This window comes from Pangasianodon hypophthalmus, chromosome 24, assembly GCF_027358585.1.
Source record: "Pangasianodon hypophthalmus isolate fPanHyp1 chromosome 24, fPanHyp1.pri, whole genome shotgun sequence".
Taxonomy (NCBI): domain Eukaryota; kingdom Metazoa; phylum Chordata; class Actinopteri; order Siluriformes; family Pangasiidae; genus Pangasianodon; species Pangasianodon hypophthalmus.
The window spans coordinates 4,256,954-4,272,906 of NC_069733.1; the positions used below are offsets into that span (position 1 = coordinate 4,256,954).

At 37.7% G+C, this 15,953-nt stretch overlaps 1 protein-coding gene across 2 annotated transcripts in view; it reads right to left on the reverse strand.

Annotated features, from left to right (window-relative positions):
* The window catches only part of kntc1 (kinetochore associated 1), a 39,379-nt gene extending 23,756 nt beyond the window's left edge, over nucleotides 1-15,623 (reverse strand). The window contains exons 1-22 of one of the 2 annotated variants that reach the window (XM_034299215.2): nucleotides 15,215-15,623; nucleotides 12,739-12,859; nucleotides 11,862-11,977; nucleotides 11,636-11,714; nucleotides 10,615-10,692; nucleotides 10,451-10,485; nucleotides 10,259-10,369; nucleotides 7,801-7,894; nucleotides 7,650-7,702; nucleotides 7,312-7,424; nucleotides 6,731-6,782; nucleotides 6,327-6,431; nucleotides 6,166-6,209; nucleotides 5,673-5,735; nucleotides 5,505-5,580; nucleotides 4,914-5,039; nucleotides 3,974-4,140; nucleotides 3,415-3,526; nucleotides 2,412-2,555; nucleotides 1,773-1,829; nucleotides 1,588-1,659; nucleotides 1,184-1,303 (exon numbers count right to left, since the gene is read on the reverse strand). In XM_034299215.2, the coding sequence (XP_034155106.2) occupies nucleotides 1,184-1,303; nucleotides 1,588-1,659; nucleotides 1,773-1,829; nucleotides 2,412-2,555; nucleotides 3,415-3,526; nucleotides 3,974-4,140; nucleotides 4,914-5,039; nucleotides 5,505-5,580; nucleotides 5,673-5,735; nucleotides 6,166-6,209; nucleotides 6,327-6,431; nucleotides 6,731-6,782; nucleotides 7,312-7,424; nucleotides 7,650-7,702; nucleotides 7,801-7,894; nucleotides 10,259-10,369; nucleotides 10,451-10,485; nucleotides 10,615-10,692; nucleotides 11,636-11,714; nucleotides 11,862-11,977; nucleotides 12,739-12,859; nucleotides 15,215-15,340 (2,064 nt within the window). In that variant the 5' untranslated portion in view covers nucleotides 15,341-15,623. Of the gene's footprint in view, nucleotides 1-1,183; nucleotides 1,304-1,587; nucleotides 1,660-1,772; nucleotides 1,830-2,411; nucleotides 2,556-3,414; nucleotides 3,527-3,973; nucleotides 4,141-4,913; nucleotides 5,040-5,504; nucleotides 5,581-5,672; nucleotides 5,739-6,165; nucleotides 6,210-6,326; nucleotides 6,432-6,730; nucleotides 6,783-7,311; nucleotides 7,425-7,649; nucleotides 7,703-7,800; nucleotides 7,895-10,258; nucleotides 10,370-10,450; nucleotides 10,486-10,614; nucleotides 10,693-11,635; nucleotides 11,715-11,861; nucleotides 11,978-12,738; nucleotides 12,860-15,214 lie in introns of both variants that reach the window. The other variant, XM_034299214.2, reaches the window with a different exon arrangement.
* Nucleotides 15,624-15,953: the final 330 nt, after the last annotated feature.

Here is a 15,953-nt window from a genome sequence, read left to right on the forward strand (position 1 = left end):
CTGCTTATGTTTAACCCTGGGAACCCAATGTACAGATATTTATGCAGGTGGATTCACAACTCAGGAACTGTTTACAACAATCAGTGTCCCAACGAGCTTTTGATGTGTTCGTGTTCGAGAGTTCAGAGCTGTGAATTCCTGTTGTTTATACTTTCTAAAATTAAATTCCCAGGAGCTACAGATGGCTTGTGTTGGCATTTTATGTTATGTTACGGTTTTAGGAGTTTCTATTATTTGAGCTTGAGAAACAGACTAAGCAGTTAGACGCCATTTAAGTGTCCTTAATTTTTGACCGTATAAAATAGCATAAATCAGTTATTGGAATTTTTACGTCCCTAAAATCAATATTGGTAATTAATCATACAGCTTTCATTTTATCATCAATTTGAAAGTCAAATGTCCCGAATATTAATTAGAGATAGGACAGGTAAAGCTTTATAATAAGGTTCCATTTACTAACATTATTTACTGCATTAGTTAATATTAACATATCATAAACTATTTTTAAATGTAATTTTAACAACGTAACAAAGTAACATCACATATTATTGCAAATTAAATGATATTTGCTTAACTGTTAACAAATTTGACCTGCACTGACTAACGCTTTTTTTTTTGACTGCTCTCTGGTCTTGGAAATATTAAAACTTGCTTTTTTTGCTTTTCACACTCACAGACAAAATCATTCCCCTTTCCCATCACCCTTGGTTTAATGCTGTTGACTTACAGAAGTGCAATAACATTACATTTATTTTATTTCTACAACTGAGCAGTTGAGGCTTAAGGGCCATGCTCAGGGGCCCAGCAGCGGCAGTTTGATGGTGCTGGGATTTGAACTCATGACCTTCCAAGAAACTACCTAAAATATTTGCATCCTGTTTAAACTACACAGACATGCTCACCCTGAATAAAGCCAAAATCCAGTAAACAAACACACAACACAACCATTCTTAAGTGCACAAGTTCCCAACCCTGGTCCTGGAGTAACCCCTGTCCTGTACATTTTACACTTTAATTTACAGGAAGTTCTGTTAATTCGCTGATTACAGACCTGAGGACAGTGGGCACTCCAGGAGCAGGGTTGGGAACCTGTGGTTTAGTAGGTAACTTACGGAAATAACGAATAAATGTAAACAAAAAATGATACAGAGTGACAGTCAGTACTAATACACCGCTCACGTACCATCTCGAAGTCGGACAGTGAGAGACGGCAGTTGTATTTGGTGTAGAGGTCACAGAGGTGGCGTAGGTTTGCCACCAGTGACTTAAGATGCTCCACCTCCTCTGTGTTATAGTCCTCAACCTGTAAAGAACAAATTCTAACTGATCACATGCACTGTGTTTTAAAATGAAACAGGCGGAAGTCACTGCTGCTCTATGCATTAACTTCTCCAGAACGCTCTGTCTTTGCTTACGGACTTCATCTCATGCTGGTTTTACAGGTTTGTTTATAATAACTACTAAATGTGTTCTGTATCAGAGTTCTGGAGTCACTGAATCACGTGCTATCAAATAAACTCTTAAGCTCATACCATTAAGCTTTTAAAGAGAGTGTAAAATTAAAAAAAATAAATAAATAAACTGCACCAGATTTGTGGACATCCAGAAGGATGGCAGGCCGAGTTCAGCGAGCATCAGTCCATTCTGAGGCCAGCCATTCTGAAAGAAGGGAAATAACAATCTGAAAATACGATTTATTCAAGATAACCAAATCTTAAAATGAAGTTAAAATGAAGAACTTCAATGCTAATGTTGTACGGATGAATTCATACCTTCTCTGTTAACTCCAGATCTCTTGCTCGCAGCTCCAGCCATTTAGCCAGGATTCTCTGCAAACACACACCTCAGTTACAGTGTTGACATGCACAATAAAGATGTTTTTCTCATAATGTTTCTGCAATACTGATAAAATATAAGCATATTAATATATCCTGACAATAGCAAATACTTGACCTGTGTCACAACGCATTATTACTAATACTAAGATTACTACTATAAGAAGATTGTCATCAAAGTGTCAAATATGTTTTTAATAATTATCGCAATAAACATAATGTAATTGTAATTGTAGGTGATAGTTTAAAGGTTCTAGCCTTGAAAATCTTACAGACCTGGAAAAGATTATTCTGAATTTTTCAAACTTTCTACGTTCAGCTTTTAAAAGTCATTAACTGCATCATTAAAAATTTTTTTTTTTTTGCTACTGCAGGAGGAAAACCATTTTCTGAATTTCCATACTTTTCCAGGAAATGAGCACAGGTCCAAGTTCCTCTCAGCTCTATGCTTGGATTGTTTTTTACCTTATAAAATCTGCCACATGAATACATATAAAAAAAAAAAAAAATACAGGATTGTACCTATAGATACTGTATACGACACTGATGTTATTAACATCTTATCGTATATCATACCTGTCCTTTAGGCAGCACTCTCCACATGAAGGGCACCACCACACCCTTTAACCAGATACAGAGCTCCTGAGACGGGATGTCTGACGGGATGGAGCTCAACAACACCTGCATGGATTTCTCATTAAACTCTCCCACAAACTCAGCCTGCAAAGATCAAAATGAAGTCACTATCAAAGATTTTTTTTAAAGAACCTTTACGTGATTCAGTACTACTCAATTTAAAATCTCGAACACACAGTGCCAGGTATTAACATAAGAACTTAGATAAGAACAAAATCGGGCTTTTTTTAAAATGTAAAATTCCATTTGAACAAAAAAATAGAGACAGAGTAGAATTACAAAAAAACAGCAATTACTTTTATGTGTTTTTCCAAGACTCAAGGAATCTTTTTCGCTATAAACTGAACTATCAGCACAAGCAGGTGTCTGTTTCTCTGTTATGTAGTAATGCAAATTCCAAAGCTGTAATTCAGAAAACCATTTATTTTACTTGCTGGAATTAAACAATTTAAAACAATTTCAAGGTAATTTAGTGAAAAACACTTATTATTGATAAAGTCAGTCCGTTGAATAGGACAAAAAAACCTCTAAAATTATTACACTATGTTCTACTGATCTACTAAAACAAGCATGTGAGCACATTTTTAAATGCTGTATGCAACAGAATAATTATATAAAAACTCTTTAACTGAAATTAAACAGCAAACGAGGCTCATCGTACTCCGCTCGCCTTCAAAACACAACATCCGCGACAAAAGAGATCAGCTAAAGGCAATGAAATCCATTATTTTTTTTTTAGTTATACTTTTCTCTTTAGAACTGTCACTTATCATCTTTTCAAAAACTGTGTTTTCCAGCAGTGTATTAAACCCATAGTGGAGAAGTCCTTCAGCATTTTAGGCTTTTTTTTCCTCTCTTTTCTCAGAAAATTTTCAGTGGCTGAAATTTCGGTGCGTTCCTAGCTGACACTAATACACACGTGTGAGACTGTGTGTAGATGTACCTCATGTCGGAGCCACAGGTACTGCGCCCTGCTGAGGTTCCCTTCTCTCAGAAGTGCGAGTATCTCTTTCAGGTAATCTCTGCTGTTCAGGAACTCGATCCAGGACACACCACTAAACACAGCGAGGGAGACAATTTCACTAACACACTAAATGTGAATTACGGGCAGAAATGTCATATAATACTTGCCATCTTCATGAAATACATATCTATACTGTATGTATTTTTCTTTAACATCAAGTGTTTATCAAGAGAAAGGTGTAAATAATTGAAAGTACTTGAATGAGACTGACTTATTGTTAGCGATATTACTCTTGTAGCCTTTGTGCGAACACTAAAGAAGCAAACGTCCATCACCAAGCATGTCTTAGCTGATTGGCTACATCTTGGGTAAGTGGAAAGCTGTGCAAAACTGACATTTCATTTAAGGCACAAGCTTGGACAAACTTAACCTGCCACATACTGACGGAGTTTTGACATTCTGAGTGGTGTTTTAATTTGGAAAATTTCTCCCATTTAACTCCAGCCCATACGTGCAAGGACTAGTTAACAGAACGTACTTAAACTTGTCTGAACCGTAGAGGCCGCAGAAGGTGGCGAGTTTGGCCAGAGCTGACTGGATGTGGGACGATGGGAAGCGATTGGCGGCGTAGTTCAGCATCTCTTCAGCTGTAGCGAGTGTGGGCCAGAAAGCGTTGAGGCAGTACTGCACCACGTACTGCTCGTCCTGGTGGGGACAAAAGAGGGATATACACATGCAGGGGTTATCACACGTCTGATTGTGGCTCTTGAAGAAATGAGCTTGAAGAAGTATGTCCTCTGTAATAAAGGACACTTTTTTTTGTCCTTTAGCAGGTACTGCAACTTATCCAGCAAATGGATATATTATAATATTGGCATGAGCTTAATTAATAATATTCCCAGTTCATGCTTTATTCTGTAGATGTGACACTTCAGCATTTCTATAAACTTTTAATAATTTTAAAAACTACAGGTTCTCATAAACGTAAGATTCTCTTTTGCATGTATCCCAACCAGAAGCATTTTAAAGCCCTGTTTTGCTAAACGTTTAAAAAAAAAAAAAAAATACATTTAATTATTCTATCCTGTAAATTATTCACTGGTTTCTCTGGCATTTCATTTTTTTATGCAATAAATAAAAAATTAAAATAATACCTAAGACAACTAGGTCTATGTTCATATGCACCAGTATTCATATCCTACAGGTGTTTCTGTTGCCACGTTTAATAAACTGTCTCTTTATCTACAACACGGAAAGCCTAGGCAAGTTTTAGAAAGTAGAGGGATCAAAGTATGTTATAGGTAGAAAAACCTCATTTTTGGTCATTTTTTTGGCTGTTTGTCACAATTTAGACACAGAGAAATCTGACAGGATTACTCACACCGCCACACACGCACACACACACACACAAATACAGTATGCACACAGGTTTAATTATCATGCTTGGGAAAGATTATGTATGCATCTTACGACAGTACCATAATCTTCATCAGGTTCGTTTTGGCTTCCTCAACAAGCTTCGTCCCCACTTCATGACCGTGATCATTGAGTGATACTAAAGCCAACTTTTCCATCACAAAGTCCAACTTCACCTTATACACCAGCTAGAAAAAGCAGAGGATAAAAAAAAAAAAAAGAAAAGCACATAAAATGCTGTGTTTGATAGATTACACCGAGGCTGCGTTCACAAGGACAATCATTAGAAAACGCATTGTTATGTATCACTAGTTTGCTGGTGTGTCTTTTGTTGGAGACTGATGTTATGTTTTGTTTTTTTCATCCGCAATAACCGGAAAAATCATTCATTCATGAACAGACGCTTCACCCCAGACTGACTCTATTAGAATTAATTATTTCAAAATCATTTTTTTTCCCCTAAATTGCCATGTTTTGGTGCTTTTTTTCTGAGTAACCCCAAAAGGTCCTTTGTGAAATGTAGCCTGAATTGTATAAATGCACATCAGAAGAATTGTAACGATGTGAAAAACAGAAAAGATTCAAATTTACAAGACCGAGAGAACTTTAATGCTGGTTCTTTTTTATTTATTTTTATTTTTATTTTTTTTTACCTCAACATCAAGCTCAAAGGCTATCGCAAACTTCTCAGCTTCTTCAAACTTGTGTTTGTAGAGAAGTCTATTCAACCTGCAGATGAGAGGCATTAAAGTGGACTTTACAATGTGACTATGGAAGAGACTCAATTAACCAGACTTTGAAAAAACAGTTTATAATCATACCTGTTCTCTGGAAGAGCCTCTGTGAAGCATCTCAGGACTAAACCCAAGGCTGATCCCTCAGCACTGCTTTGTACAGATACACACACAAAAAAAGTATCCAGTCAGGTCCGTAAGTATTTGGACAGTGACACATTTTCACCACCACAATGGATTTGAAATGAAGCAATCAAGATGTGATTTCATCACAGAAGAAAACATGGTTGCTTATTTGCTACTTCCTGATTGGTCAATGTCACACCTAAGTCCAAGCGTCCCAAGTTTTTGATTTGCTATAAACTTATTGTGAGATCTTTTGCAACTCGAATCAGGTAATAACAGATCTCATACAGTGTGAGCAGCAACATCACCCGTCCCCACAGATTATATATTCTTATATATAATCCTATTCGTACATATACATCCTTATATTCATAGATTTGTGCGATACAGGATAACGTATCACTTCCATACTCAGTGTCAAAGTGCATCAAAAATCCAACTCTCCCCAGCTCACCTTGTTGAGTTATCTGAAACGCCTTCCAGCAAATACAGGACATCCTAATTTCATTCAGAGAATGAGAACAATAAGAGAAAAAAAAAATAACATCTCTAAAGCTCTGTGACATTTAAAGTTTTATTTAAAGACAAATAATCTGGTTGTGGCTGTAGACGTACCATACTAATGGCATTCTGTACCAGTGATGACACACCCGAGACCTCGAGTGAGTAAAGAACCTCCATGGTAGGAAGGGACTGAACCAGAAGCTTCCTCAGATGAGGCTACCACCAGTCGAGACATGAAGGAATGATTAGCACATGTTTTAAAGTCTAATGAAAATTAGGCATGCAGCAAAATAATCTGGTTATTTAACTCTCCAAAAGGATGAGATATCAAATTCATTCATATTAGTGTCACATATTTGAAGTACACAGCCATAATGAACAGGATAGCTAATATTAGTGATGTGGGTAGAAAATGATAGGAGCTCTTAAGTGTTTAAGACATTAAGAAGAAAAGGAAATCTGCAGAATATAAAGTGTCAAATGACAAACACACTCGAGAACAACACACGACACACCTTGTTCTCGGCTGCAGTCAAAGTCATGATCTTCATGCTGGTGCCCTCTTGTCTGGAATTAAACAGAAATGTCATTTCCTGAAATGTGCAAATTTACAAATTCGAAAATGAGAGAGAAAAAAAAAACGAATTGATTCAGAGAAGATTCTCAAATTGTTAAATCTGGTCTCAAATTGTTAACCAGGAATTCTAATACCATTACACATCCCTATTCCTAACCTAATGGATTTACACTAACATCAGATTTCTTTTTTTTTTTTTAGCTAAATTTAATTCGAATAGTCATAAAACAACCTTGCTGAAAACAGCTCATCAAATTAGACATCTGGACTGCAAGGATGACGGGACCACAGTCTGCTTTAGTGGTTCCTGTTGGCTCACACTCCAAAGGTTGGTGAATTTTCTAAATTAACTGCTCCCGGAAACAATTTAGCATGTTTCGGAATCCTTTTCTGGCTTTTATTTCTTGGCTGATTTTAGTAAATAGTCAGTCAGGCTGCTTGATTCTTGTGTTCATGAAAGAGAACAAATCACATCAAAATAAATAAATAAATAAATAAATAAAAACGGCAGACGCTTACGTCCCAATGGATGCCGAGTCTCCTTCTGTGATCAGGAGGAAGTCGAGGATGTGGAGATCAGGCCAGCAACACAGCATGACCAGCGAGCGAGTGTCCCACAAACTCAGCATGTCCTGAATACAGCACACAAAGAGAACAATGCTACAAGTTAGTATGTAGCCTACGTTACGTCCAGGTTGAGTTCCTTTAGCACCTTTACTCGAATGAGCAATGGTAAATATGAACATACTGCAGTGAGAATTTTTTCTGTTTGACCAGCATTATCCAGATGAGAAGTGCACTGTTGGAAACTAATAACTCATCATTTGTTAGATGAATATTTGTCAGGTCTTTCTCACCTCTTCATTCAGCACGTACATCAAATTGTCCATCACTTGAATCTTCCTCACACCTGAAGCAAAGACAGAAAAACACATCCGATGAGTTCCACTGATCACATCGACTTCCAGAGCACGCTTACTGCTTTGATATTTTGATAGAAAGCATTACCTGGCATTAAGGTTGAGTCCAGGACGTTGCCCAGCGACAGCGTCCTCTGATCAAGCTCCAGGCGCCATTGCGAAATACTAGTTTCACCATGAGCCTTTTAGCAAAGTTGACAAAACAGTTTGAAATTAAATTCCTGCATGCCAGCAACCTCAGTGTGCAGAAAGATGAAAGATGACTTCTTAACCATAAGTGCCGCAGGTAAATCACAGCCGTGCTGATATTCAGTACAACAGCGTGATTGTGAGTGTGATATTGCTTTTATATAAGAGTTCCATAAACAAGAAATTAATACAGAGTAACTGACATTTCAAACACAATATGGCAAAATTTTTCATTAATTTTCACTCCTTCAAAAATATAGTTCAGATAGAAGCCACAGCTGGAGAGAGCGTTGCATGTTGCCAGGCCAACACAGACTTGACTGACAGCCTGTAATAAGCGTAGTAATGATTTCAATGTAAATAACTATTGCTAGAACTGTTAATGTTAAAAATAATGCTGTAGTATAAAGAGAAATAAAATATATCAGGATGTGCTGTTATAATAAAATAATCAACTTTGGTGTGTTAACAGTAAACTTAGAAGCACCGCCCATTAAACTAATCCAATCAGGTGATTCACTGCACGATAAGTGCTTCAAATGTCACCGTCAGTCACGTAACTATTCCCACGACAAAGCTAACCACGGCAGTGTGCATCAGGAGCAACAGTCGAGAGAGTTTAGCACATGCTCCAGAGCCTCTGCGTCACTTACAGTCAGGTCCATAAATATTGGGACAGTGACACAGTTTTGGTAATTTTGCCTCTGTACACCACCACAGTGGATTTGAAATGAAGCAGTCAAGATGTTACTGAAGCGTAGACTTTCAGCTTTAATTCAAGGGGTTTAACAAAAATATTGCATTAACCGTTTAGGAATTACAGCCATTTTTTACAGAGTTCCTCCATTTTCACAGGCTCAAAAGTAATGGGACAATTGACTGATAAGCAGTTTCATGGCCAGCTGTGGCCTGTTTCCTCCTTATATCATGATAAATTAAGGAGATAAAAGGTCTGGAGCTGATTCCAAGTGTTGAATTTGCATTTGGTAGCTGTTCATGGGAACTCTCAATATGCCGTCCAAAGAGGTGTTGATGCAAGTGAACGAGGCCATCATTAGGCTGAAAAACCAAAACAGACCTATCAGAGAGATAGCGGAAACTTTAGGAGGGCCAAATCAACAATTTGGTACATTCTTAAAAAGAAGGAATGCACTGGCGAGCTCAGCAACACCAAAAGGCCTGGGAGACCGCAGAAAACAACTAAAGTGGATGATTGCAGAATTCTTTTCTTACTGAAGAACAACTCCTTCACAACATCTAGCCAAGTCAGGAACACTCTGGAGGAGGTAGGCCTATCATTGTCAAAGTCTCCAATCAAGAGCCACCTTCATGAATGTAAATACAGACGGTTTACCTCAAGATGCAAACCGCTGGTAACAATCAAGAACACAAAGGCCAGATTAGACTTTGCTAAAAAACCTCTAAAAAAAGCCTGACCAGTTCTGATGCAAGATTAACTTGTACCAGAATGATGGGAAGAGAAAAGTATGGAGAAGGAAAGGAAGGGCTCATGATCCAAAGCATACCACATCATCTGTCAAACATGTGGAGGCAGTGTTATGGCATGGGCATATTTGACTGCCAATGGAACTGGGTCACTGGTGTTTATTGATAATGTGACTGTTGATAGAAGTAGCAGGATGAACTCTGAAGTGTACAGAGCTATACTTTCTGCTCACATTCAGCCAAATGCTGCAAAACTGATAGGACAGCACTTCACAGTACAGATGGATAACAACCCAAAACATACTGTGAAAGCAGCCCAAGAGCTTGGAAATTAAATGTCCTTAAATGGCTGAGTCAGTCACCTGACCTCAACCCAACTGAGCTGCTTTTCACTTACTGAAGACAAATCTGAAGGCAGAAAGACCCACAAACAAGCAGCAACTGAAGATGGCTGCAGTAAAGACCTGGCAAATCATCTTAAGGGAGGAAACGCAGCATTTGGTGATGTCCATGAGGTCCAGACTTCAGGTAGTCATTGACTGCAAAGTATTTACCTCCAAGTAATAAAAATAATCCTAATATTTATGATTATATTAGTTTGTCCCATTACTTTTGAGCCTGTGAAAATGGAGGAACTCTGTAAAAAATGGCTGTAATTCCTAAACGGTTAATGCAATATTTTTGTTAAACCCCTTGAATTAAAGCTGAAAGTCTACGCTTCAGTCACATCTTGACTGCTTCATTTCAAATCCACTGTGGTGGTGTACAGAGGCAAAATTACCAAAACTGTGTCACTGTCCCAATATTTATGGACCTGACTGTATATTATCATTACAGACAGAGATGCCCTTTTTAAATGTGGATCGTCCCAAATTAAAGAATAGAGATGCCTAATGTAAAATTCAGATTACCCCGATCATGAGGTGGACCTCGCTGCCGAAGCCGGCCAGCGCTGCTGAGATACAGCCCTCTTTACTGATCTCTTTAGTGGAGCAGAAGTCCATGTGAATGTTAGCTTGGATCTGCAGAAAAATTAACATGTCCAGTTAAACTTTCATACGCATTTAAAAAGGAGTTAAAATGAGATTATTCAAACAGCGTACCTCATTTAAGGCACTGAGGTCCATATTTTCAATCGCTATTGACAAAAAAAAAAAAAGAGGGAGAGAGGAAAAAAAAAAGAGGAGATGTTTAAGAACTGAAAAACAGAAAAATATTACTGTAACAGTGACTGCTGTACTGCAGTAGAGTGTAAACTTTTCCAAACCTTTCTGCGTCTTCTCCAGTGCAAGATTGGACACGTGCAAGAATCCATAGCGAACAATGACAAAAAGATGGTATAATCCTAAGAATGAGAGACAAACCAAGTTTACAACAGACACTCAGCCAACAGCTTGAAACATTCTTATACCAGTGTGCTGTTGAATTCTTCATTTGAATTGGTCAGAAAGTGTTGATTAATTTTCTACAACAGCGGTTCTGGCAGTAGCTCCAACTGCAAGGCTAATCACAGGTTTATATTCATGCGCTCGTTCTAACACGTTAGCGTTTCTAGACTAACAACTCATACAGGGACTCTGTTTAATCTAAGCTGGAAAACACTGATGTAAAAAAATAACATGTTATCTATCATAGAAAAGCTGTCACTACTGATATGGTGAAGCTTTCTCTTAGGAGACATTTATTTAACGTTTATAGAAGGAGTCTCCAGTGTCAGAGCTTTGTATCTGTCAGTAAGGATTCCAACACAAGACAGTTTGAGGGTTTTTTTGGTTTCTCAGGAATACGACAAGCTGCTTAAGTGATCACAGAAACTTGTTTCACGGAAGTCCCACAACGCTAAATGTAACTCGAAATGGATAAAAAAGTACAATACGTTGTTCGTTAATTAATACAGAAATGTACTCGTTGAAATATTGCTGTGATATGAGAGGAATAAAACACTTTGGGCTGAAAGAAAACAAATCAAATAAACATATTATGGAAATGCTACATGACACATATATATATATATGGTAATGACATAAAATAGCATGCTAAGGATTCTGTTGCATTTTGTAGAGTTATGATATGAGATGAGCAAATAAATACTGTTAACTGAAACTCCTGAATGTGTGCTTCAGGATGCAGAATAAAACAGCCATCTGATTGGCGGCAGTTGTTTGTTTTCGGCTCGTCTCTAAACATCAATGCAAGGTTTTGACACTATATCAAAAAGCGACTACACACTAGTTTACACAGAGCCTGTAAAAACAGACAGCAGGAATATGATCCAGTTCTCAAGGCACCTGGAGAGCTCTGTGCTTCGTGAAGTATGAGGCTCTTGTAGGTTGTTTCGTGACCATTTGATGGATGCTGCTGTAGATTCTGAAGAAAAGAAAAATTTAGTGTAATCTAACAACGCACTATTAAATAGCTATTAATTAACATTCTTAAATCGACAGTAACAGAGCTGAGAACGCTGAATGCTTCATCATGCGGTTTACTTGAAGATGATATTCGTGACACACTTACTTTACTCAGGATGGTCTTCTTCAGAGGGATGTATATAATATGAAGACTGCCGTTTCTCTCACCGACGAACAAGAACTGTCCCTGAGGACAGACACTCACGGCGTCCACTAACGTATCTGCACACAACGCACACACGGCTTTTAATCAGTTTCACTTTATTAGTAATATACACCTACTACTAGCAGGACTCCAAGACTCAAAGACGTCTCATGATTATACTGATACACAGTACTGTAGCAAAAGTCTTAGGCACCCTATTTTCTTTTTTAATACAAACTTCGTTATAGATTTTTCGACATTATTGATTCAGTACAAAACCACTTTAGATTCCAAACATTAGTTTTCCAGCACAAAATGAAACGTTACAGAAAAATGTTTGTATGTCAGTAAAGAAAGCAGCAGATTCCATAAGAGACACTTTTCAGATAAAAACATAATGAAGGCTGCTGGGTTTCGCTGCAGAAATAAGAAGCGAGTCGACAGTCAAAGTCTCCAGAAGAACTGTGGCTGCTTCTGCAAGATGCTCAGTAACACTTCCAGCTCATTTCCTTAGAAAACTGCACACACTGCACCTGAGACTACTAAATTTTTTTTAAAGCGAAGGATCATCACACCAAATATCGACTTTGTTTCATTTATCACTGTTTACTGCTCTTTATAGTATTAATGTAGAAACATTTAGTTTCATTATTTTTGAAGGCATCTTTGCTCTACAGCATTTCTCTGCATGTGCCTAAGACTTTTGCACAGTACTGTACATTATGATCAGATCTTGCTACATAGTCAGAAAACAGAATATAAACAGAATAAATTACTATCCAGTGCCATGTTCTGGTTTTCAGACGCGAGGTGGCATGATGGCTGTGGGTGCGTTTACCGAAATACAGGTGATGCAGAACGGTCTGGAAACTGGGGTCAAAGAGGACCACGGTGCTGTCAGCCACAACGACGCAGCAATTCGCATTACTGAAGGCGTAGATCCTGGAGTCAGACGGTACCTAAAAAAAAATTAAAAATAATAAACAGTTAGTTATAGAAATATTCACCAAACAAGGTGATGGCAGAGGAACTGGCTCAAAAGCAGGATGTGCTGTTGTTTAATAAATAAAAAAATCTTAATGTTGGTGAATTGTTGCTGTATAAGAGGAATAAAACACTTCAGGACATACAGGAATCAGCTCTGACGTTGGCGTCGTATTGGGCTAAATCGCACCACCCTGTCGTTGATTCATTTCCTATAACAGCATGCCCCCACGGTGTTGGTGTGAACTGCTTACTCTTGGTATAAATCAACTAAAGTCTATAATTAAGAGTTAGTTAGTCGCCTCGTTTTGTTTCACTCTGCATGGTCAGACCGTGATACAAACATTACACTAACATACACACTCGATGTCCACTTTATTAGGAACACGTGTACAACTGGTGATTCATGCAGTCACCCAAGCAGCAGCACTGACACTGTATGTGTCAGCAGCACAATGTACATAAATAAAATCACGTAAATAAAATAATGACAACATGATAAATACTTACAGTCTAAGATTTTACGGAAAGTTCGTTCTCAAAAATATCTTCCTAAGAAAGATTTGATCTGATTATTTTGTCTCATTATGGTTTTTTGTTATATACACAAGAGGGCAAAGAATTTGCAGTAAATTTTCCTTTTAATTTTCACCACTGATTTGTTTATTTTTTTAAAGGTTGATTAATGCTGTGACATATTTAAACTAGGTTATCATATATATGAAACTTTCACACCACAACAGTCCTAGAGACATAGAGTGGGATGTATAAAGAGACTCTGCAATGCAGAATTTTGCACTTACACACCTCCAGTGTAACAGAAATGAAGGAAATCTTGAATATTTAAAGGAAAAAGACGCTGTTTTGAAAACTGCTGTAATAATCATTAATAAAGTCAGTAAATCAGTAAAGGAATATATTAAACTAAAGGCACGTTCATGAATCATATTTCATTAAACATTTATTTTTCTTTCATACCTGATTTTTGACTGTTGTATCAAAGTGTGTATTAGGGCTGGGCAATATGATGATATTGATATTGTGATAAATTATCTCACAGTATGCTTTTCTGAGATATCATGGATGATGTTGTTATTTCATCTCTTAATAATTACACTAACTAATTAAACTAACTTAAAAAAAAAAAAAAAGCCACAGTACTGTATAGCGTGATATACATACAGTCCGGTATTTTTCGTATTTTTGCCTCTGTACACCACCACAGTGGATTTGAAATGAAGCAATCAAGATGTGATTGAAGTCTTTCAGCTTTAATTCAAGGGGTTAAACAAAAATATTGCATTAAGTGTTTAGGAATTACAGCCTTTTTTTGCAGAGTCCCTCCATTTTCACAGGCTTAAAAGTAATTGGACAAACTAAAAATCATAAATATTAGAATTATTTTTAATACTTGGACGCAAATCCTTTGCAGTCAATAACTGCCTGAAGTCTGGAGCCCATGGACATCACCAAATGCTGAGTTTCCTCCCTTGAGATGTTTTGCCAGGTCTTTACTGCAGCTGCCTTCAGTTGCTGCTTGTTTGTGGGTCATTCTGCCTTCAGATTTGTCTTCAGTAAGTGAAAAGCAGCTCAGTTGGGTTGAGGTCAGGTGACTGACTCGGCCATTTAAGAACATTCCATTTCAAAGCTCTTGGGCTGCTTTCACAGTATGTTTTGGGTTGTTATCCATCTGTACTATGAAGCGCTGTCCTATCAGTTTTGCAGCATTTGACCGAATCTGAGCAGAAAGTATAGCTCTGTACAGTTCAGAATTCATCCTGCTACTTCTATCAGCAGTCACATCATCATTAAACACCAGTGAGCCCGTTCCATTGGCAGCCAAACATGCCCATGCCATAACACTGCCTCCACCATGTTTGACAGATGATGTGGTATGCTTTGGATCATGAGCCCTTCCTTTCCTTCTCCATACTTTTCTCTTCCCATCATTCTGGTACAAGTTAATCTTGCATCAGAACTGGTCAGAGCTTTTTTAAACCGTCTGTATTTACATTCATGAAGGCGTCTCTTGATTGTAGACTTTGACCTCCTCCGGAGTGTTCTTGACTTGTGTTGGGAATTGTGCCACTGTCCAAATACTTATGGACCTGACTGTATATCTTGGCTTGTAGAAATGCCTTTGAGAATTGTAAAGTAATGTATTTTCATAGCTGTAAACAGTAAATTATTTGTATTTGAAGTGGTTCAAGAATCACATGACAATGAAAGTTAAGAGTTAAAGAGCTTCATCTAGTTTACAGTCTTTTATACTGAATGTTCCAGTGATGAATTGAGGGATAAAAAGTCAGAAAGTTGATGAAGCTCGATACCTTTTCCGAGGCGGAGATTTTCAGCAGAGTGTCCACCTGGTACAAGGCGCTGGCGGGCTCCTGCTCCCCGCACAGCCGCACGGTGCTCGAGTCCTCACTGAGCAGCAGCTCAACATTATTCCACATGACAGTAAACACACACAGCTCTCAGCCTTAAACCGCTAAAATGGCGCACTTCAGCTCCGGCGCTTTTCCACACTGTCTCTCTAACACTGTATTTCCCAACAAACACAACACGCTTAACGCTTTAATGCTGTTCAACGCCCTCATAAACATACATTACAACTACAACTACCAAAATATTCCACTTTTATTCGCAGGAATGCACTGTAAATATAATCCTGATAGATGTAATCACTGTTCTCTCCGAGCAAACTCCATAACAATCTCACACTTGGCGCCATGTACACGCACTTCCTGTAGTTCGAACTTCATTTCCGGTTTAGCGTGTTCGGATATCTAGACGCTTTTTTTTCGAATTATCTCTAATTTTTTTTTATTATTATTTAATTTAATTATTATTTATTTAATTAAAAATTATTATATTATTAAAAAATATTTATTATTTTATTATGCATTTTTAATTCATGTTTGTTTTTTCGAAGCGGTGAACAGGGCACTGTTACAACAGCGGCGCCATCTTGTGGCTAAAACCATGAAGTGCAGCTTTTAATGTGCTCTAGTGGAAGCTGCAGCTTTTCTGGTGTTTTTAGGCTTCAGCTAATAAATATGTACATTT